The sequence below is a fragment of the Biomphalaria glabrata genome, chromosome 7, assembly GCF_947242115.1.
Source record: "Biomphalaria glabrata chromosome 7, xgBioGlab47.1, whole genome shotgun sequence".
In the NCBI taxonomy this organism is placed as follows: domain Eukaryota; kingdom Metazoa; phylum Mollusca; class Gastropoda; family Planorbidae; genus Biomphalaria; species Biomphalaria glabrata.
Window position 1 is genome coordinate 39,590,126 of NC_074717.1, and position 25,098 is coordinate 39,615,223.

General features: G+C 35.7%; 1 protein-coding gene across 1 annotated transcript; it reads left to right on the forward strand.

Moving 5' to 3' along the window:
* The first annotated feature begins 353 nt into the window (after positions 1 to 353).
* LOC106074527 (twisted gastrulation protein homolog 1-A-like) lies at positions 354 to 7,848 on the forward strand. The gene is made up of 5 exons (XM_013235301.2): positions 354 to 562; positions 3,155 to 3,380; positions 4,084 to 4,290; positions 5,826 to 6,045; positions 6,591 to 7,848. The coding sequence occupies exons 2-5, from the start codon at positions 3,170 to 3,172 to the stop codon at positions 6,679 to 6,681; spliced, it is 729 nt and encodes a 242-aa protein (XP_013090755.2). The 5' UTR covers positions 354 to 562; positions 3,155 to 3,169; the 3' UTR covers positions 6,682 to 7,848.
* Positions 7,849 to 25,098: the final 17,250 nt, after the last annotated feature.

A 25,098-nucleotide genomic window follows, 5' to 3' on the forward strand; every position in this document is an offset into this window, starting at 1 on the left:
GTCATCCCCAAGTTCTCAACAAGCCAAGAGTCATGGGCCCAAGCGCAGTGGGCCCCTAATGGTCGTGGGCCCGGGTTCATTGAACCCCTTTGCGCCATGGATGCTACGCCACTGTAGTTATGATCATAGTTCATTCAATCTTTTCCAAAAAAAAAAAAAACAGAGAGAGAGAGATCTTCGTTACTAGAATTAGATCTTATCTATTAGATCCAATCTAGATCTAGAATCTAATTCTCGGTTCTCAGGCTTTCTACGAATGTACGCGTGCAACTTTTTGTTTTTAGGCTCTTTAAAAAAAATAAAATAAAAATAATCGAAAATAAAGAGGCATTTTGGTTTCCGGTTTCTCATTCTTTGTCGATTACACTAGAGTTTAGAGATAAATCAGACAAATCTATTACTATTATAAGTATTAATTTATTATAGGATTAGACTTAAGACATTTACAGTGTGTAGACCTATACGTATAAGTCCACCAAAGGTGTTGTGTTATTTTGGCAATAATACACCTACTGAAGGCTACTGCTTGAAAATCTGAATTGAATTTGGATTTCATTTTCAAGTGAGTTTAGTGAGTTAGTTTCCCAGTCCTGGACTTAGACAGAAAACTAAGACTACTAAGAGTACTAAGATTAAGTTAAGTAGTACTAGTAGATCTAAGTAAAGTAAGTAAGTCAGTTAGACTAAAGTAAAGTGTCTAAAGTAAAAGTTAGACACACTACTCCGAGTAGTTACTGTAGTACTAACTTAACTAAGTCTAAGTTAACTAAGAGGACTAAGCCTGGCTAAGTGATTAATAAGTCTAACTTATTCTTTTAAAAGTTAGTCTTAAGACTTAATCTTATTTAACTTATTACTCATAATCATATTAGTCATATTACTCTTAAGTCTTTAGTTAAGTCTACTAAGTCCTAAGTTGTAACTAAGACTTACTAAGACTAAGTCCTAAGTAACTAAGTTAGACTGAACTAGTCTAAGTCTAGTCTTAGTCTTTCTAAAGACTAAAGACTAAGACGAGGGAATTACAATTAGTCTCAAGAGATTCAATGAATAAAAATTCATTAATTATTAATCAATGATGATATTGGTAATCTTTAGTCTTTAATGTCTACTATAATAGATCTAACTATTTTTATACTTTCTCTCTAATCTAATTCTAATCATTTTTCAAGTTTATCAAGTCTAATCTCTATACAGTCTATATAGTGACTCTATTACTCTTATTATATTAAGTCTACACAATACTTGTCTACATAGTTATAATAGTAGTAGAAAAATAGATGTATATATATACTTATATGACTTATATAGTAATATAGTCTTATACTTATATAGTCCTTACTTTAGTCTAGAGATATTTATAAATAAATAAATATATATAAATATAATATATATAGTCCTCATACTATTATCCATCTGATCATCACTATATAATTGGTGTGTAAGGAGATCTATTAGACATTATTAGTAGTAGTAATGTCTTCTATATTAATAAAACTAAATACATATATAATATGATATAAATAAGATATATATATCTATATTTACAGTATTATTATCAATCATAGTAATCTAGCTTTATACCCTGGTATTATCTTAGTCATTTTGCTTTCTTAGTATCTATACTAATTTTACTATCTATTAGATGCTCTCTTCTTTTCTCGATCTAGAATCTAGTGATAGATCTAAAATTATAGATCAGAGGTGGCCAATCTTACCTTTTGACTTTTGGTTTAGTGCGCCATATTTTTGTCCTTTATAATTCACATGCACCACACACATTTTCCCCTCCTTTCAGTTCTTTAAACTATATTGGTTTAAGCTAACCAAATGTGCTTACAACAAGCTGTCAGTGGAGGTGAAGGAAGCCATTGCTGCATGTATGAGATTGAAGTGTATCAAGACCCGCATTAACCTGGATTACGCGGATGGATGACAGGCATGGAGACAGCTGAATAACTTTAATAGGACGAAAGACGCATAGGTAGCAGCGCTCCTCCTAATCGCCTAAGGTCACAGACTGTAAAAGGTTAGACACTCTGATCCATGCCTTCATGGCTATCTCTTAGTCAGAGAAAAGGAGTGATGCGCCAAATGCCCCAGACGGTATCAGAAAGGCTAAAACAAAATGCAAAATGGTCCATTAGATGGGGAAGATGTGACAAACACATTTACCATTCACCCTTGGAGAGCCAGATTTTGCACTTTGGAAGTCCAAATTACAAAAGGCACCAGTGCCAGATGGTCTCAACAGCAAGATGCTGAAGAATATTGGCCCTTTTGGCAGATGCAAACAGTTGAAATTGGTCAATGTTATGTGGACCCCAGGGGATTTCTAAAAAGGCTTGGCGAGTGGCAACGTTTGCCCCCCTTCTCAAGTAGGGGAAGATCCTGGATTGTGCAAAAAGCTATCGACCCATCTCGTTGATGTCCAACATTGGGGAGATGGCGGGGCGAATGATCAACATAAGGCTATTATGGTTCCTAGAGAGGAAAGATCTCATTGCTCCTGAACAGGGCGGGTTCAGGCAGCACCAAAATGCGATCTATCAGGTGACATTATATTCATGCAGAAGGTGGCGAACGGCTTCCAATGGGGTAACACAAGTCGACCTGGCCAGTTGGTGCTAGCGGTGCTGGTGTTTTCATAGATCTCAAACAAGTCTACGATAAAGTATGGAGGCCTAGTCTGTTGTTAAAGATATTGTGTCATTTGAGCATTGTCGTAGTGTAAGAATGTAGGGGAGCATAAGTTAGCTGTCTTTGACCTAATGTTTAAATAAATATAGCTACTTTCCTTAGTAGTGTTTTTGTATATAGATAATTTTAATTAATTCAATAATTAATGAACTGATCATTCTAAAATTTCAATAAAATATGTTGTCACGTAGCACAAGTTAATGTGCGAAATGTCAGCTTGATAGGTTAAGTTGTTAAAATATGTGATTCAAATTTCTAACCCCTTGTATGTTATGTAATGTTAATATCTGTCCTCCTACTTTAATTGATTTTTTAAGGTAGCTTTTTTGGAATAATGATTAAATAGTTAATCTCATCTTTTAAAAAAAAAAAGATTTTATGGCTGTATATTTACTATTTTCCAGGGTGATTAGACATTTCCAAAATTATTCAAATTCATTTCTTTTAATTTTAGGACAGCATAACAAAGATGCTTTTAAAGGCGATAGTCTTTTGTGTCACTGTCTTAACAGTGACCTATGTCTCAGATGCATGCAATGAGGCGGTGTGTGCACCTCTAGTCAGCAAGTGCATGCTTATCAAGTGCTGCGACTGTGAGATGACTGAAGGTAATTGTTCCTGCTGTAAGAACTGCAGTGTTTGTCTATCAAAGCTCTATACTGAATGCTGCTCTTGTGTAGGTAAGTGCAGTTTAAAATTGAGATCATTGTTAAAATAAGATTGTCATTTATGAACTCATTATTTATTTAGGGGGATCTATATTTCACACTGTATATTTTGAAAATAAACATACATGTTAACTAAGACTTATAAAAGTGTCTTTGGATGTGGGTCTTCTGAGCATAGCATAACATGTGTTTTTGAAAACAGATTATAAACCTAACTTTGTCCAACATAACTTTTTTTTTAATAGTTTTTTGTTTAGTTATAAATATAATAAATACTTGAATATTTGTCTTTTAATTCACTATTGCCTTGACCAGATATTTTATACCTACTTATTTACTTAGATCCTTCTGCGCCATTCAGCGTCTAGGTAAGCTTTTTCCTCACATGTGGCTTCCACAGCTAGTGCCTACAGATTTTATGTTTTCTAAGAAGCTGTGAAGCCATGCTAGATGTGGATGTCCCTGTTTTCATTTTCCTATTGTTGGCTTCCATTTTTTATCTTGTCCACGAATATGCATGAAATTCATATGGTGTTCGGTCGGCATTTTGCTTAGGGGGCAAAGTCCTGTGACATGATGATTTTTTATACATAGACATCTATATTCTTTTGAAATATATCTCATTTAATTCACAAGTGACCAGATTAAAATATTTCATACTCACAAACATAATTGCTTCTATAAATTTATAAATTGTGTTTTCTGACCACTGCAGGAATGTGTCCCACTCCAAATCCAGAAGATGAAATGACGAAGAGCAGCACTGTGGAGGACATCACTGACCCCATTCCCCACCTCTTCAAAGTGCTGACAGATGAAGAAGACTATGAGCAGAGATGGACAACATTCACTTATGCTGTAGACTTAGACAAACTGTTGCAAAAGTCAAATCCTAAAAATAATCTGCACATAATCTCTGATGGTCAGTAGACTGATACTAGACTGTACACTTGACAATATAATGTATTAAGAATTGGTAAGCTGCTAGAGAGCATTTTTCTAGACTCTTGTTAAGGACGGCACTAATGTGGACAATCTCACAGGGCTTGGTGCCAATGTTATAAAACATTGTCTTCTGTAGTAAGTTAAAATTCTGGAGAGACATTCCAGAGTCCACTCATCTCTAATGGGTACTTTGTTGTGGGAGCTAATGAAGCTTAGGAAAGTTTGGTACTACAGGCCAATGACCCTTAATGAAGTTATGGGGTATATTTATTATATAATATTAAAACACAAAGATTATTTTTTTCAAGATGATAAATACATAATAGAGTAAAAGTCTTAAGTATCTATCTGCCTTTTCTAGACAGATTTTGTGCTCTTTTTCATCAAGTTTGACAAATGCATTATGTTTATTTGCTCTTTTCATATAGTTTGACAAATGCATTATGTTCAAAAAATGTTTTGGTAATATTTAAATTTTAATTTGAGATACTCAAACTAGTTTTACAATACATCTATTCAAGTAACTCCTTCATGGAGGAACCTGGGTGGAGGGACGCTATCTCAAAAACAGCTCTAATGAGTTTCCTAGAAATTTAACAGTTGATGTATATCCTTGAGAAAAGAATTACTATCTTGTTTGCCACATGTGGAAAGCTTTAGAGTATGACCATTATAATTTTTCAAAGTAAAAAATAAATAAATGTTAATTATGCTGAAAGACTAAATCTAGGTCTATATCCAACATCGATTTTAAAAGGACTATCAGGTTCTTGAAAGGACTATCGTGTTCAGGCATTATCAAATGTAAGGCATTATTAATTCAAGAGTATAATAAATTAATGATCTGGAAAATTTTGCGTATCATCTTCTTAATCTAGATTTAAAGGCCTATCATTGGAATTATTCAAAAATAAAAAAGATCACAGTATACTCAGCTATAGTGTACTGAAATTATGCGATAACTGAGAAATTTAAAGTTGCTTCAATTTTATTGAAATTATCTAAGCTTTACTAAAAAAAATTTATAGGTAAATCTGATATAGATTACACCTAGATTCTAGAAGTAGATCTAGATGTAGACTAGATCTTAAAGAGCTCTAAATCAGAAGTCCAAGCCTAGCATCAGATCTAGATGTCCATGTAATTATAATATCAATAAAAAATCATTAAAATATCCTGCTTGCTGGCCGATTAGTTATCGACGTACGTTCACGAAGCTGATGGTGTCAAAATCACGTTTTCGATACCCAGTTTGAACCAAATATTTTAAAATTAATTTTGTAAAAATATTTTATTATATTTTAAGTTGTACAATGGAGGTATTGTCATGTTAAAGAATGTTTTTTTTTGTGTTTTTCTTGTTTTAAATATTATTTTGGTGCCTATATTGTGAGGTGGCTAAATTTGTCAGACACCTCTACACATGTAGATAGTCAATGGTTATTTCTAAAACTTACCAAGTCATTATAAATAGTAATGAAAACTTATATTTGCTCTTTCTGTATGAACTAGTCAAGGGGGACAAGCTCAGCTCTGACAAGAAGGCAGGGAAGGAGGTTGTGCTTGGAATACAAAATTGCACTGTGGCATTTTTCTCTGACTGCATGCCTATGACCAAATGTAAAGCTTCATGCAAGTCCATGGGAGCGTCTAAATTCAGGTGGTTTCACTCCAATGGCTGTTGCCAGTGTGTTGGTAGTACATGCTATGACTATGGCCTCAATGAGCCCAAGTAAGTATCTTTTGTTTCTCGTTTTAATATGTAGAAAATTAGTTTCACTAAAGCAGTGTTCCCCAGTTTTCTGCGTTACCCTAGTGTTCTGCAAGGCCTAAATAGGTTTTCCACAAACTACTGGGATAAATAACTAGTAGGCTACCACATGAATTAATCTATCTCAAAAATAATCAACGTGTTCCGCTAAATACTCAGGATATGCGAAGTGTTTCATTTAGGAAAAAGTTTGTGAAACACTGTACTAAAGCTTATGTGTATTTTTTCAGTTTCTGAATTCTTTGCCATCTGGTCATGTAGAAGATCCGGGTAGTTGCAGGTTTAAACTCGCTTGATGTTAACCCCTGCTACCGTGTGAATGGTCATTATACTTTAAAATTTCCTTTTTCAAAAGAAACTTTGAGGCCTTTATAACAAAACTAATTTTTTACTATTTTAGTGTTTTCAATTAAAATTTGCACTAGAGTTTGTTAAGTCTTCATATCCTTGTAAACTTTGAAGATTCTATTTAACCGTTTTCTTCCATCATCTTTTGACATCCACAGATGTTTAAAGTGTTTATCTGATGAAGAAGAGCAGCCGCACAATGCTAAAGGTCATCGGATACATAAGTCAGAATCTGCTGTTGGAAACTAAGCTCATTTTGTGTTGCCTCCTAGGGCGATAGATTTATAATTGAATGGATTTTACAAGTTTTTCTGAGAAACGATCTTTGATGAACCTCACAAGCAAGTAGAAAACAGTATTTGAACAAACTTTTTTTGATCTGCCTTATCAAGTCCTACACACACCTGCGGTGTCAGAGGAGTTCAAGACATTCTTTTGTTTACATATTTATTATTTATATAACTCTTGTGAAACATGATCTGATTTGATTAGTTGTGCATTGGCAATGTAAGGGCTGTTTTGGGGGGATGGTGTACAGATCTGTGTTGTGGTTTTTGTTCATATTCTTGTTATTTATTGTTTAGCTTTATCGCATTGAAAATGACATGAAGGATACAATGGTCTCTTAATGGAGTGTTGACTGAACTTTACATTGAAGTTTTGTATGATCAGAATCTTTTTATTTTCTTTGTTTAAGCCCTCAATTAGTGCCTTGGTCTAGATGACTGTGTTGAAATAAGGTAGATTTTTTTTTCTTTGTAATCTTTTATATATTTACATTTAGTGTGCATCCTACAAGAAAGGAAAGTATACAACTATACTCTTATGTTATTCATATTTTGATCTTTCTAAACCTTATTCACTTTTAGTACTTTTAGTTAATCAATTTACAAAAGAAACCCAGGCATTTATCAGAAACAATCTTTGAATATACCTGTAATGATTTGTTTTTGATTCTATGTCTTGGACTACAACCTTGTGTGGTCAAAAAGTCAATTTGTACTACTTAAAAAATTTTTTGTCAAAAAGAAAATTTGTATTATTTAAACTTTGTATTATTTAAACTTTGTGTGTGTGTGTGATGATGCTAGAACCATGACTTGGTTAACATGACATTGTGATATAAGTTTGTGTACTAGGTGTGAGTAGTAGTATACCAAGGATTACATTATACTTACTTCTGGTTACTTTGACTCTTCATGTATGTTCTTTACATGTTGTAACAAAAATTTAATGACCTAAAAACTGTTTGATTATTGCCAGTATAAAGACACACAAACTATTCAGTTGCTAATGAGGGCAGTGGAAAGAAGAATGTAATATTAATTCTTTTTTAAGAATTTTTAATGATTAATTTTATGATGCAAGCAATGAAATAATTTGAGCTAAGAGTTTTTTATTTTTTTTATTTTTATTTTTATGTGTACTTTAAAAAAGCACCAGAAATGGTGACAGTTATAATGTATACACAGAATGAAACAAATAAGGTCTTTATTGTTTTGCATAAGGAAATTTTGTATTTCCTTTTAGTATTATCTATGTATGTGCCTGTTTTAGTACAATTTAGAATCCACATTCATAACTCTTCAGTTTAAACTTATTAGTTGCTACTTATTAAGTTGATTGTTAAATGTACACTCACATACAAATAGTAACAATGCATTTTTTGTTTTCAAATTAAGAAATATGTGCAAGCTATTTAAATTTTTGTTTTGTGGTGAAGCCAAGGGCCATGTAAGTCAAACACATGACAAGGGCCATGTAAGTCAAACACATGACAAGGGCCATGTAAGTCAAACACATGACACTTGCATTTTAAGTCAAACACATGACAAAAGTCAAACATCCAACAAGGGCCATCACCACAAAATGCTTTGTTTACTTTTATTGAAATAAATCAAAGCTATAAATTTTGTTATATGTTCTAGGTAAATGTCAAAAGTTATTTTGAAGTTGAAGAGCAACACTAGCTTTCTTACCTTGTGCATATATCATTTTATTTGGCATTTAGACTTTCGTTTTTATGTTTCTTAAGAAAAAATGAAAAGCACATCTAGTACCAAACTTTCTAGTACCAAACTATCTAGTACCAAACTATCTAGTACCAAACTTTGAACTTTTTTTTTCATATTTCAATTTATAATTCAGATTTGTTACATAAAAATATTTCTAATTTGTTATGCGTGCAATGACTAAAGTTGAGTGTTTATGAACTATGTGCTCATAGAAGGTCAATGATTTCTATATTTTGGTCCAGATGGATAGTATGCAATATATTAAAGTTTGGACTCTACAAGCTTGTAGAAGTACACTGTATTGATGCTATATTTTTTCACTTTTTTTTATAATCATGTTTTAGTGTCTAATCTAATTCAGTATCAAAACAAAAACATAAACTTTAATTCCTATGGTAGGCTTAGAAAATCATCATTAGTAGAAGTAAACAACACTTCTATTGGTGTAGAAAGGTAGACAACCTAGGTCATTTTTACTAATGCACTTTGGGAGATGGAATACCTGATTAAAACTTGATGATCTTAAAACTTGTCAAGATCTAAAGCACTTGGCTTCACCATAATAAAAACCCTGTCATTGGCATTAGTTTTATTCTGAGATTGTAAATATATACTTTTGATTTCTGTGTAAATATTTTGTTTAGGCCCAAACTTTATATTTGTAGTTGTGATGTTTTTATCTACTGAACATATCATGTGCCTCACAGTGGAGCATAGTGTGACTATACACTTGATTCTAGTGACTATCTTGATCAACGCATTTTATTTTCTGCTTTGTTTACAATATTTTGATATTTGATTGAACCAAAAAAATAATTCAGTCTTTAAATGATTTGTACTGTATTTTACTTTATATACATAAGCAAATAATTTATTTTAATACAAGAGAAATTTATAAAGGGATTACATTCTTTGATTATGAATTACTAGACATATACTAGATATTATTATTATAGATTCTCATGAAAATCAGCCTGAGAGACATGCTTATTTAGCTGTGCAATTTTCGACATTGTGAGTTGGCTAGTATGTTATATTTAATGATATGTCAAGTTTTTGACAAAATTCTGAGATGTTTTGTGTGTAGTAATTTTTAAAAAATCTACATAGTATATACATTTGCGTAGGACGTAATCATCTTCTTTTTTGAAGTAACGTCTGTATTATATAAGATAAGATTTGGAGAAACTTTTTCCTACCAACTACAATTGACAATATTTGGTCTTTGAATTTTGATTGATCTTTCAAATTTTGATGATTGATTTCCCCAGCTTACATCCCTCCCCTCCTGCCCAGTAATAGCTTATGGGACAATAGACAGACATGAAATGACTATGCTATATAAATGTAAGAATACAGCTTTTATTGACTGTTTGCTGTGTCAGTAAATCAAAGCTATAGCAGTAAGTGCATCATTCATATGTGATCAATGTACTATTATTTTTAGATTTTGTTTGTGATTTGAAGTGCACATACTTTCTCCAGATCAAAGTTACAAAATTCAGATGCTGGAATTAAAGACATTAATATCAATGCATTTAGACTTTTGAAATATTTATCTTTTTTGTTCAGTGAATGATTTGTTACACTAGCTTTAAGAGCTAACATTCACCAGTGGGACATCTAGTCATGTTCACTGTCTCATAGCGATTTGCCCATAAAAATTCTACTAAAAAACAATAGTTGCATTTAGTTTTAGAATAGGTTACATGTACAGATTGCTTCCCTTTTGAATGTACCATAATTCTAGTTTCTATAAAAAATGTAACCGGAAATCTGATCCATTGTCCTTGTTTGCTTTATTTAACGTTTCGAATGTTGCTTCAGATCTGAACTCTGGCGATGAGCAGAATTAAAACCTGAGATCATTATCAATTGTAACTGATACAGTTAAATCAACTCAAACTGATACAGTTAAATTAACTCAAACTGATACAGTTAAATCAACTTAAACTGATACAGTTAAATCAACTCAAACTGATACAGTTAAATCAACTTAAACTGATATAGTTAAATCCTATACTCTTAAGCAAATAATTATATATATATATATATATATATATATATATATATATAGTGCCAGGTGACCGAGCCTCGCTCGGATGAATAATTTGTTAAGGAAGATTATATACCCAAAGTCATTTTGGGAATATTTTTGTAATTACGAAAATGATCGGGTAAAGACTTTCAATCTGAAGAGTTGCTTTTTCCTTCTGTTAGTTCTAAATGTAATTGTACATTGCGATTAAAATAGAAAGTCTCTTAAGTCCCACAACAGTATAGAAAACCACAGCTCATGCCGTAACGTTTTACATTGCATCATTTGCGTAAAACTATTGGGCTATTATTGGCTTGGGAGAAAGTCTTTGCAGTGTAACTTCTGAAATGGTTAAGTTCTGACATTTAATATTGCAATAAGTATATTCATTATGGCTTTAGTACGAAGCATCAAGTGATACAAAATCTTTACGTTACAGGATAAAACTTGCACCTTGTAATAAAGTAAAATAACGCTTTTTTTTCCTAAGAGACTTAAAAACATCGCATTAGTATTCTCAAGTAGCGTTATTGTGGGGCATCTCTGTTACGCCGACCACCTTTCAGCTCACTAAAAAAGAGATAGCCTTTGGCATATGTTCGTTCCCCATACGGGATAAGTGCCCTGCCCAGCGTGACTGTCGGACTATAAGAAGTTCATACCATTTCGCAAGAATATCGCTGTTTGTAGTGCGGTCTTGCCACCGTATGTCCTTGAAGATGTGCAAATATCTTTGGTGAAGGCGTTCAAGAAGTCTTAGTTGCTATCTTTAAAGTACTCATGTCTCAGATCCACAAAGAGGAGTTGAGAGAAGCACTGCTTGGTAGACAATGATTTTTGTAGACAAGCGGAACGATTTATTTCGCCACACTCTCGCTTGCAGACGTCCAAAAGCACGACTAACCCTGATCACATATCAACCTCTCTTTAAAGCAATGCGTCATTTGATACAATGATTCCCAGATATGTAAAGTTGTCTGGGTAACACTGCTTTAGAAAAATATCAAATACATTGTAAACAAATGAAAACATAGTTTTTACATTGAAAAAGTGGGCGTATCGACGGAAGTTGGAATATCTCTATCCTTTTCCTGATCTTTGTAGAAATTCGTCTTAAGCTGTTAAATAGCACCGTATTTGAGTTTGTTAAAACTTAAAATAAATTTTAAAAAGGATTTAAAACTTATGATATTCTATTCTAATTTATAAACTGAATGGGTATTTAAAACAAATCAGCATTGTTAACCATGTGCAACGCTTACCCCCCTTCAAACTCTTCCCTTACCTTTGGGGGTACTCCTAGCCTACCTTCCTTTGGGAAAAACTGTTATATATGAATTAGCTGATGACTTGGACAAAGTTTTTTTTTTAATTAGCTCATAACTTTCTTATTGATATCTTTATGTCCATTTTCCAGACAACTGACTTAGCGTTGGATGTTCATTACTTCAGGAAGTTCCGCATCGAAAGAGATCTTTTGGAATTCGTCCATATGAGCAGTAAGGTCAAGGACGCATAGCGCTGGGCTAAAAAGTTCGTCCGAATTTTCGTTTATATTAAAAGATTAAAGAATAAATGATATGCATTGCTTCCCAACCATTAAATGAAGAATTGCTAAATTCCTGCATGTTTCGAAGCATTAAAAGCTTACTTTATAGCGTACTCGATAGTCTCCATTTTAAAGCTACCTGAAAAAAAAAAACCCAACTATTTATAAATATATATACATTATAGGCCTACCAGAAAGGCGAACTTTTCTTTATCTGTCTGTCCGTCTACTTTCACTTTATGCTATCAAAAACTAAGGGTGCTTTTAAGAAATTTTCACCTTTGCCTGTATTAGATTAAAATATATTTGTATCAGCTATTTTTTTTTGTCTTCTCAAAGCGAATTCGCTTTTTAAAATAAATGTGCAAACTTTGTTTACAAACGCATACACCAATTTTAAACCAAGATTAACTAGCATACTGTAAAGGGGTAATGTACAGACGGGTGATTGTAACAATTGCCCAATATCATGACAGCAGCCTGGTTGTGTGGTATGCACTCCGGGCTGTCGTCTCAACGGTGGAACCCCGCCCTCCTGCTGGAGGCTAGGATGTAAGCCTAACAATCTTCAATTTTGAAGCAACATCTGAAATAGTTAAAGCATTAAAAATACACGCAAAGGTATGTCTAAATACTGTTTTAGTATCTATTAAGTGAATACACTCAAACTATGGAGGGGAGGGGGGCGTGCTGGTAGAGTGGCTGAGATTTAAAGAATAGCTCGTGTTAATAATGAATCGCAGCTTTACAATACATTAAAACTAATTCACTTAATTAAAATGCAGGATATTAAATATTTTAATGTGAAATCTAAAGAATATTTAGGCCTATATTCTAATAGCACTCATTCCTAGATCCAGAAACCTCCACCGATTTAGATTTTAGATTTTCACGCATTTGAAGCTCTTCGTCATTCTCCATTGAAAGTTACGAAAAAGATATATGTCTGCATGTGTGTGTATGTGTATGTATGCATGTGTGTGTGTGTATGTATGTATGTATGCATGTGTATGTGTGTGTGTATATATGAATGTGTGTGTGTATGTGTATATGTGTGTGTGGGGATGAGGGGGGGGCGGGAAGGGGGCAAGCAACCAATGGAAAGGTTAGCCCCGGGCATTCAGAGACCTCAGCACGCCACTGCACCAGTTTTACTCTTGAAGAGGCTAAATAGCACTACCGATTCGCTTACAGTTTTATACAGGTGTTCCTGAAACACGTAGCTCATATTCTGGTGAAACTGGTGCATCAAAGAGTACGGGTCGGCTATAGCCTCAATCTTAAGTGCACCAACCTCACCTATAAATATAAAAATACATCCGCCCACGATTAAAATGGCGGATCTGACTTTCTGGCTGTCCTGAGACTAGTTCGACGAATAGTCTACATGTTACCCTGAGCAAAGGGTTAATAGAGAAATTCATACCTACGCACACAAACAAATAGTCCTCACGTTGCATTGGACATAGTGTAAATATATAAAAAAAATTCATACACCCATACTTTTATACATACACGCACAAAAGAAATAATATATTTGCAAATACCACCCACGGACTTATTAATTTATTCATCGATTTCATCAAGAGATCGATGGAACCACCGAAATTTCGTACACAGGTTCCTTTAACCCTCTATGGTGCTCAATATGAATTTATGATTTATGATAGACTTGCAATTTGAGCGAAGAAATTCGCGACACAATGAAAACTTTCTCTTAATATATATATATATATATATATATATATATATATATATATATATATATATATATATATATAGCCTATATATATATATATATATATTCATACATGCAGAATTGCATATATAGGCCTACATTCTTTTATACATAAATACAAACATACATACATACAGACTAATAAAAAAAAACACTGCCAGACATGTAAAATGGTTGATAAATTAATTGTTCCGTTACTGACAAAAAGAAATCAGCGTTGGATGATCAGCAATTCGAGTATCGATTAAAACAACAAAATTAGCATATTGGCCTGTTTGCAGTCATAGGAGCAGGCCTTACATCAAACCGCATTTAATTTGTGCACAACAGAAGAACAAACTACCCCCCTGCTATAAGACTAACACAGGAAACAAAACAAAACAAAAAATCTACTGGAAAATAATGATCTCATTCAAAGTGCAAAATAGACAGACTTTATATCAAGGGGAAGCAATAAGAAAACTATCAGATGTCAGAGCAGAAGTCTGAGGGCGTTGAGCCTCGTTTCAGTGTTACAGCAGAGAGAATGACTGCAGTTTACATCTGAAAATGAAATGGGAATTCTAGCATGCAAGCAATGGCAGGTGTAGTTTATTAGCATTATTAAAAGACAATTCAAAGATTCTAAAAACTTTATGCTCTCTAAAAAACGAAACGAAACAAAAATGAAAAAAGTATTCTAAAAAAATAAAACGATTTTGTTTAACTAAGAGAAACGTATCAATAACGAAAGAAAGAAAAAAGAAAAAAAAAAGACTGGTGGCTCTAGCAACTGATCAATGGACCTCATTCAGCTATCGTAAACAAACAACATTTAGCCACGTGATAATATAGATAAAACAACGAAACAAACTGTCACGTGACAGCCATTGTGTATTACGTGATTTGTATAGAAGAAATAGAGAATTACGTGGCTAAATGTTGTTTGTTTACAATTGGTGAATGAGGTCCATTAGTAATGAGCCGAACGACCCATGTTTAGGCTCATCTTGAGACTTGAGATCCGTTCATTTATTTGATCACATTTTATATTTAAACGAGGTAAATTATTTGTTGACATGTTCATTATATGTTAAATATTCAGTTGCATCATAGAATTATTTAGCTGTCTGGTCACAATGTTCAGAAACCCCTTTAAAAAAACTGATAGACAGACAACAAATGGAACAGCATCTTATTTTATAAAATATCTCTTTACGAGGCCATTTTGGAAAAGTTTAGCTTCAAGATGGTACAAATGTCGGAAACCTATGATCTTTATCTGCAGCCGAGTTTGTTCCACTACTAATAAATCTCTTCCAAAAATGTCATGGAATTGACAAAAACTGTTTCATCCATTTCAAAACAAATTCAAAAGGAATTTATTCCTCTTCTGACAGTTTTAATCAACTAATACACGAGATTGAAAGAAAAATATATATTTTGGACTTTTATTTGATTCCACTTCTTATTTTGTTGATGGAGATCCATTGTCACACGTTATGTAGATATTTATTTTATCAACAGAGAAGTTTATATCAAAGAATCGTTTATTTTTTGTGTGGCAATTAATGAACTACATAATAACGATGCATCCTCCAAAGAAAATACATTTTTATACTAATTTTGATTAGATTTAATTGATTTACTATATATCCCTATGTGGTAATAATGTCCTCCGTGATGTCGGGTCAAATAAGTGGCGCTCAACAAATAATTATGGAAGAAACTAACAAAGCAATATTTGCGAAATGTGATCATTAATCTCAAAATTAAGTAGGCAGTGGCGTCACCAGCGTAGTAGTCACGCTGTGCGGACCGCACCCTCCTCAGTGACGCCACTGTCAGTAGGATTTACTGCAGCTAAGCAAGATCCGGTCTTTACTACATGCTTTGGGGGCAATGGACAGGATATATCTCTTTTTCTCACGTTCAACATTAAAATAGGAATAATTTAAAATGCTTTAAATACAGTGTGGGTGTGAAACACGATGGAGCGCCAGAGCACAAGCTGAGGAGCAAGAAGTGAAGCTACAATAATAATAAGGCTTGTCTTCGAGTCCGAAGATTAATGAGGAATGCAGTATTTCCGGTGGCTACGCAGCTCCAGCTGTGACCTTCGTATTTTGCCACATCCTGAGCAAGCATAAATAACCATTGCCCGCCGGTGGTCGATTAAGATTTTCTTTACGATATTATTGCAAGCTACAATATTAAATATTCAGCATTTTAATTTCGATACTTTAGTTCATTTTCGGTACGAAATCTTGAGGAGAATTGATCGCGTGCCGCCCAATGTGATGTTTTAAAACTTGGGACACAACACTACGGGGATGAAAAAGTAAAGTGATCACCGGACAAATACAGGCTTTGATTGATGCTGCTTCAATGTGATGTTTTACAACAGGACACCACACAAGGGGGTATGAAAAAGTAAAGTGATCACCGGACACTCTTTGATTGATGCTGTTTCAATGTGATGTTTTAAACTTGGGTCACCACACAACGGCTATGAAAAGTTAAAAAAGATCACCGGGCAAAAAGTCGCTTTGACTGATGCTACTTCAACAGGGCCGGTCTTAGGCCACTGCAACCTATGCGGTCGCAGTGGGCCTCGCACTTTCATAGGCCCCGCGCGATGCAAATTCTAGGTGTAAATTATTAAATTAAACCATTTTAACTTATTATTAAAAGGTTCCAAGAATACTCCTGAAATTATAAAATATAAAAAAGTCATGAAAATCTCCTGAAATTATTAAAATCTTCTGAAAAACTGATGCAAATCTCCTTAAAACAGACACAATTGTCATTTCGGGGTGTCTTTCAATATGGAAAACGCCAATCCTACTCGCTAGTTGATTTTAAATCTAAAATGCAAATCTGAATGTTTATCTTCTTTTTGTTGGAAAACTACTATCGTAGATGGTTCGTAAAGTTAATTTGACAGTGATTTTGTACTTAGTAAAGAATGAATAAAATGCAAAGACGAATTTATTTTCTAACACAAAATCTTATTTTCCCCTTATTATCCTTATCACAACCCAAATTAGGCCCCGCGCAATCAGTTTCGCATAGGGCCCCGCAACCTGTAGGACCGGCCGTGTACTTCAATGTGATGTTTTCCAATGGGACACCACACAATGTGGGGTCGAAAAGTAATGTGATCACAGGACAAAGACAGGCTTTGACTGATGCTGCTTCAATATGATGATTTACAATGGGACACCACACAGCGGGGTATGAAAAAGTAAAGTGATCACCGGACAAAGACAGGCTTTGACTGATACTGCTTCAATATGATGATTTACAATGGGACACCACACAACGGGGTATGAAAAAGTAATGTGATCACCGGACAAAGACAGGCTTTGACTGATACTGCTTCAATATGATGATTTACAATGGGACACCACACAACGGGGTATGAAAAAGTAATGTGATCACCGGACAAAGACAGGCTTTGACTGATACTGCTTCAATATGATGATTTACAATGGGACACCACACAACGGGGTATGAAAAAGTAATGTGATCACCGGACAAAGACTGGCTTTGACTGATACTGCTTCAATATGATGATTTACAATGGGACACCACACAACGGGGTATGAAAAAGTAATGTGATCACCGGACAAAGACAGGCTTTGACTGATACTGCTTCAATATGATGATTTACAATGGGACACCACACAACGGGGTATGAAAAAGTAATGTGATCACCGGACAAAGACAGGCTTTGACTGATACTGCTTCAATATGATGATTTACAATGGGACACCACACAACGGGGTATGAAAAAGTAAAGTGATCACCGGACAAAGACAGGCTTTGACTGATACTGCTTCAATATGATGATTTACAATGGGACACCACACAACGGGGTATGAAAAAGTAAAGTGATCACCGGGTAAAAACATGCTTTGATTGATGCTGTTTCAACGTGATGTGTTTTACATCGGGACACATTGTCTACCCCAAGTATGACGTCAATGCATCTTTACAGTACTAGTCACTAGATCGACATGGAGGGTTGGGGGGGGGGAGACATTTGCAACAAGGGCCTAGGGGATAAACACGCCCCCCACCCCTAAAAAAAATGAAAGGAGATTTGGGGGTGGGGGTACTACTTCTGGTTTCTCTGAAAGAACAGGGATGCTGAAATAAAGCGATCTTAGATTTTCGATGACAAGGGGCAAACCTAAATTTTGATATCTTCTGATGGCAGGAAAGATGAAAACCATGAAGACATAAAAGAGAGTCTAGACGGAGAGAAGAAACTCTGTGAAAGATTATATATACAGAGAGAGTGAGCTGAAGATAGAGGAGAGCTAAAGGAAGGGGGAGAGAGAGAGGAAAGGTACACACGCACGCGCGCTCTCGCAATGCCTATGCAAAATAAAAAAGGCAGGGGAAAAAAAACCTGAAGTGAGCAGAGAGAGGAGGGAGGGGAAAGAAAGGAAAAGCGCCAGGTAAGTAAAAATATACCTATGACCCCTGACCCCTGGGTGCGTCACCCGTATATGGCATATGAAGGAGGAGATGTGATTGCTCCCCCTCCCCCCCTTGATTCCACCAAAGTACAAACATATTGTTAATTCGAGTTATCTATCCCTGTATTTTATCGTCTAGTGCAGCCGTGCTGGCAGTCACAGAGGGCCAACAAAAAAGGTAATAGAGAAACTCTTAGAAGATGTACGGGGGGGGGGGGGGGTAAACTCATTAGGAATAACTTTGTTCTGCGACAGAACAACAATCAGTATACAGATATCTAGATCTACAGTGTAAAGCCACTGCTGGATCGGGGGGTGGGGGATCATTATGGAGCGATAAACCCCCCCCTCCCCCGAAATTCAAACGACGACCCCTACTCCTCCGGTGATCACTTTCAATTTTTCATTTTGTATGGAATCCCATGTTGAAAAAACACAAAGCATTTGCAGCAGCATCAACCTAAGCCCACTTATCGCATCCCCATCTGCCCCTCTATTGATTCGCGATCGTTGGTGTTTCCTTAGCTCCTTGGTCCAGAAAGCTCAACACCGTTGTCAGCGTATTAATTTATTAAAGACGAAGCTAAATAAGAATAAAACTTTTAAAACCAAAAATGAACATAATGTTTATTAAAAGTATTTTAACTTCTTTTCAACTTCAATGTAAATGTATGCGAAAAAACCGCAAGTGGAATAATGAATTTTAATGTCTCCAACAGTTGAAACAGAAGACAACTCTTTTAAAAGCTTCGCGTCTTTCTGCCTCTCACCTCCTCGTCTAGATATATTCTATGAACCTTTGACCCGGAAACGGCTTTTATCCGTGGATCTTCACCGACCTCCCTGTCAGGAGGCCCCCAACAACAAATCGATCACCTGCCATTAATGAGATGCAACTCTTTGAGCCGATGACGTGAGTTCCTCCTCTTAGTTAAAGGTCGAAGGCCGAGCCCAACGGGGACTCTCCTTATTCCTAAGCAAATCGTCGGAGGACCATCATGGTCCCGATGGTAAACTATGCAAAGGATGAGACTGGGTTAGCATCCTCACCACGTGCATGCACGTTTGCTAGAACATTCTGTTGTAGCCCACTGAAGGCTTTGTTCAGCCTCGTTCTTAGTCTAGCTGAGGCGGCTGGAGCTGGAATCCTGCGCCACTCGTCTTCAGTTTTTCCTCTCGCTTCAACTTTCACTTCCTTATTTATAGCCTCAACAACGATGGACTTACTAGAAGTTACATCAAAATCTACTCAGCCAATACAAAAAAAGAAAACATAAACAATTTATCCCCTTCCCTTGATTTCTAACTCACTGTTACATCAGAAACACTCACACCCACGCTCCATAATATCCCAAAACCCTAATAAAAAAAAGAATATCACGTTTAGATCTTAAACACTAAAAGTGCAACTGAATAACTGATTTGAGCATCACCTGTGTCTAATTCAATATAGGTACAAAAGAAACTTTTGGTCTTTGGAAAGCCGAATCCTTTGCATACATATTACATATACAAAGGCAGCAGAAGAACTTGGTTCCTTAAAATTGTTATAGCCGGAAGTGGTAATAGATATGAGCACTCCACTACATGTAAAATGCATCTGACGACCAATCCAACTCCTGGACTTCAAGTGTGGCTCAGATATCGGGTGCGGCGGAACTTTTATCATAGACAGGAAAAGGGGAAAATAACTGCCGCCTAAACCAGTAAGCTTCCGACAAGAATGGGTCGTTAACCTTGGCTGGCTACCTACCTCGGAGAAGGAAAACTCTGAATTTAAACCTCTGCTGCCTTGCTGCTATACCCAAACATGGGAAAGGCTTCGGAAGAAAACCTAGAGCCAGCGACCCTTAGACAGCTTACATACAGCACACAGTGCTACATCCTGGTAGAGCCTGCGACGCCGCTGATACTAAACCGTATCAGCAATAGACGTGCCTTTGGACACATCAGCTACGTTGAGAGAATACATACTATTTTGGCGATATCGTTCCAACAATAGCTAGAGCCTGTGCATTCATCTCATTTCTAGTAGATGATGGTTCCCGGTCTTTTCATTCCCGGTTTGCTTCATCCCCGGTCACTTCACCCCCAGTCATTTCATCCCCTGGTCATTTTATCACCTGGTAATTTCATCACCTGGCCATTTCATCCCCTGGTCATTTCATCCTCTGACCAAATAATAAAAATTGTAAAAAGTAGGAAATTAACAATATTTCTTATATTTTTTTACATGACAAAAAGTGTGACACATTAAACAAAAATAGAATTTAATGTCGTTAAAAATATATTTTAAAAAATGTGCGTGTTAATGGAAAGCAATAAGATAAACAGGCTATGGCTGGAAGACGATCCATTGATTAGTACTGCTGGGGATTAAAACAACGCGTTTAAAGGCGATAGGAATCGGCTACAGAGGAGGGTTGAAGTCAGCGTTTATTTAAATAAATACAACGTTATCTCATGGTTAAAAATGGCGTGCCCATATTCAAGAAAGAGCGATTGGCACATAAAGATAAAGCGATAGATGATCGTCAGGAGATAATTTATCAGCGGTATCATAATTAATCTACTCGTACTTCTATCTGTCAAACGATTTTCACTACTTCCACCACATCTCGGCCTTTGATAGTTACGTCATGCAATATGCGCAGTATAATATTGTAATATATCGTACATCAAATGTTTGTGCATTACAATGTATCTACTAGTTAATAGTTATTATCAACAGCACAATTACACAATGTCTAAAAAAAATATTTTATTGGGAATAAAATGACAGGGGTTGAAGTGACCAAAGATGAATTGACAGGGGATGAAGTGACCAGTGTTTAAATGCCCGGTCAACTTGAATCCTCTACATGATCCACAATCACATCGCGACTGAAGGAGTCCGTATATACTGGGGACTAAATAGAGCCAAATAATGAACAATCCTCACTAGGCACGAATCATAATTTGTTATTTTGATAAATTAAATATGCAGCTTTTTTTTTTTTTGTTTATACCAGTAACCATTGTTTTAATAACAAGCTGAGCAGTACGTATTTTGTAGTGTAGCATAGCAGTCAAAGAATGCAGACCATGGGCGTAGCCAGGGGGGGGGGTTTTAGGGTTCAAACCCCCCCACGGAATGAAATCCCCCCCCTTCGGGGGGGGGGGGGAGTCGGAATTTAGTGACTGATTTTTTGCTTTGATTTTGTTTATTTTAGGTGAGATTTTAATACTAAACCATCACTTGCCCCAGTACAACCAAAGGGGTTTTGAGTTTAAAACCCCCTACCAGGGGGTTTTGAGTTTAAAACCCCCTACCAGGTGGGTCGAGTTTAAAAACCCCTACCTGGGGGGGGTTCGAGTTTAAAACCCCTACCAGAGGGGTTCGAGTTAAAAAAAAACTACTAGGGGTTTTGAGTTTAAAACCCCCTACCAGGGGTTTTGAGTTTTAAACCCCCTACCTGGGGTTTTTGCAGTTAACTCCCCCTCTTCTATAAAACAAAACAAAAAAAAAATGCAAACGAAAATCCCCTAATTCCAAGAGCACAGTTAAGGAAGATTTTGATTTTAAAACCCCGTCTAAAATTTACGATAAACCCCCTCTTTAATATAAAAAAAAACCAGCTAATTACTCACTCAAAATGTTATGAGCGTGGCTAAATTGTTTTGACTCAGTTTTTAATTTAAACCCCACTTCAGCTGGGTTTGAAGGTAAAAAATATCTCTTTAGTAATAAAAACAAAGAAAATTATACACTAAAAATGTTATGAGTGTAGTCAAAGGGGTTTTGAGTTTAAACTCCCCTCCAGTGGGGTTTGAGGATAAATTTAAATACATCTCCAGTGTAAGAAAAAAAGCAAATTACGCACTCAAAATGCTATGAACGTTGCCGAAAGGGGTTTTGAGTTTAAACCCCCATTCAGAGGGGTTTGGTGCTAAAAATATATCTTCAATATAAAAAAAAAGCAAATTACACACTAAAATTATTTGAGCGTAGCCAAGCCAATCGGGGGTTTTGAGTTTAAACCCTTCTTCTACAGATGGCTTTTTTTTAAAGTTTAAAACCCCTCCAGATGGTTTTGAGTTTAAGATCCCCCTACAGAGCATTTTGAGGTGGAAAACCCCCAACAGAAGATTTTGACGTTAAAACTTCTCTTTTCGATATAAAATCTAAAGCAAACTACAGTCACTTAATTCCAAGAGTGTATTCAAGAGAGGTTACACATTTTTACCAGTGGCAGGGCTCCATTAATAAACTGCAGTGAATAGTCATCTACCGAAATCGAAAAACACTAAATGTAGCTCAACCAAAATGGCTAAGACAGATTTTAGGAGTCAGTTATAGAGATCGGGTTTAAATCAAGGAAATCCTATGCCGAACTGGGAGTCGACCCCTTAGTAAGATTGTGAGAGAACGACGCATGAGGTTTGCGGGACATGTTCTCCAACAAAATGAATTAAGCATAAGAAGAGTTGCAATGATATCCTAGTACAACTTGACGCCACTCATTCATGGAGGTCCTCATAGTAGATGGGAAGAGGCTTCAGACATTACCAGTGACAGATTTTTATGGAAACAGCTTGACGTCAAATGCTCCGAACGGCGTAGGAGGGTCTAAGTCAGTAAGAATATCACATTAGATTTTTGAAATAAAACTTTTTAATAGCAGGAAAATGCAGTGTAGATACCTCGGAATATGCATTTTGTTGGATTTCAATACCAGAAATAATGCTTGGCGGCGGGGCTTCGCTCCGCGATGGGGAGCTCCTAGCGCTCCCCCAGACCCCCTTGCTAGTAATGGCGGGGAGTCTACAATTTTATGAAAACAGCTTCATGGCAAATGCGCCGAACTACGAGGGAGGGTCTAAGTCAGTAAGAATAGCACATTAGGTTTTTGAAATATAACTTTTTAATAGCAGGAAAATGCACTGTAGATACCTCAGAATATGCATTTTGTTGGTTTTCAATATCAGAAATAGTGCTTGGCGGTGGGGCTTCGCCCCGCGCTGGGGGAGCTCCTAGCGCTCCCCCAGACCCCTTTGCTAGTAATGGCGGAGAATCTACAATTTTTCCACCAACTCATGGAAGAACCTATTCTAGGGCACAATAAACGTCTTCCGAAAGAATGAAAGGTCAGAATGTAATAAAGATTTTGTACGCACACACACACACACACACATAAATAGATTTTTTTTTTCGCCGGGGAAGGGGGGGGGGGCGGGGGGGGGGAAGAAAGAAATTCACCCCCCCCCCCAAAACCCCCCCCGAAAAAAAATCCTGGCTACGCCCATGATGCAGACAATATATGGAGAAAATCGAACTGTTTCTCTTAACCCGTATATGTCATTTGTTGATATTTATCAAATGAATTGATTAAATGAATTTATCAGATGAATTTTATGAAAAAAAAAAAAATTACGTTTTTGTTGGTGCAAAAAAGAAGCAAATCGTTTTCTTTCCAACTTTTGAACTTATGTTTTAAAATAAAGTAAACATATTGTATGCACAGGTATAGTATTTTATGTCCTACCTGAATGGGCAGATGTACGGCACAGTCATGTATAGTGAGCAACGGATTTCGAAAAGTGCTTACTTATTCCGAGTGTCACAAGCTCTCAAGCTAAAGTTGTAGACTTTTTCTTGAGATGTCAGATGTTACAAGAAGTTACTGTGACGTGCCGGGGATTCTGTAGACGTATATCTCTAGATTTAAATGCTATCTTATAGACAGTGGCGTAGCAAGGTAGCCGTGGGCCAGGGTTCAAGAATATCTAGGTGGGGCCCCCCACCTCCTCAAAAAGACTAATTTAGTGGGTGACAAAAAACTCGAGTAATCTGAATGTATTTAGAAAACGACATTCCAATTCAAGTATTGCTCCTCTTTATAAGTAATAATGTCATTAAGTGTATTCAATTAGGACTCCATCGGGCAACAGAGTCTCAAATTGCATTTTTTTTTCAACTTCTGAACAGAATTAAGTTTTATGTGTAATTTTTCCTATTATACACATTTACTTAATGAAAACCAGGCAGTTTTTTGCTCAGAGAAAAAACAACAACAACACACAAACACTCACACACACACAAAGTGAAGCCAACATGCTATATTTGTCATAGAAATTCTTCAATCATTTTTTCAGTCGCAACTTCGAGAATAACAGCTCAGCTGACCAATCTGTGATAAAGCCAGAAATAACATGCATGCTGTGACAATGGAAAGATTGACGATAAAATGTAGTTATCTATAATAAATAAAACAACAAAATCTATTACTGAACACAGTCTTTATATGTGTTTATAGAAGGCTTTTTTTAAAGATTGCATCTCTGAATAATATTCAATGGCAATATCATCTGTGTCAGATGAGACAAGACGCATGTGTGCATTATCTTTTGCACTTAAAATGAAACGACTTAAATGAACGACTTAAAATATTGACATTTGATATGCGCATGAAATCTGTCAAGTAATTGAGAAACAATGACATCGATACTTAGGTAAAATACGTTGATTTTGAAAGTAGTCTCTGGATCTTAAATTTCTTCTTAATTTTTTACAGTAGTCAAATTGGATCTTAATTTTGCTCAATCATGTAAAAACAAAACTGGATCAACACCCCAAGATCTACTACAGCAGCCTCATGTTCACACTTTCAAAGTCATTTCTCCAATGTTGTAGCCTACGTCAGTCTAGATCTTCTCCAATGTTGTAGCCTACTTCAGTCTAGATCTTCTCCAATGTTGTAGCCTACGTCAGTCTAGATCTTCTCCAATGTTGTAGCCTACTTCAGTCTAGATATTCTCCAATAATGTAGCCTACTTTAGTCTAGATCTTCTCAAATGTTGTAGCCTACTTCACTCTA

Coding starts and splice junctions, on each gene's coding strand:
- LOC106074527 (XM_013235301.2), top strand. CDS start 3,170: ATGCTTTTAAAGGCGATAGTCTTTTGTGTCACTGTCTTAACAGTGACC. Junction 3,381..4,083: donor TGAATGCTGCTCTTGTGTAG/GTAAGTGCAGTT, acceptor TGACCACTGCAG/GAATGTGTCCCACTCCAAAT. Junction 4,291..5,825: donor TCTGCACATAATCTCTGATG/GTCAGTAGACTG, acceptor TGTATGAACTAG/TCAAGGGGGACAAGCTCAGC.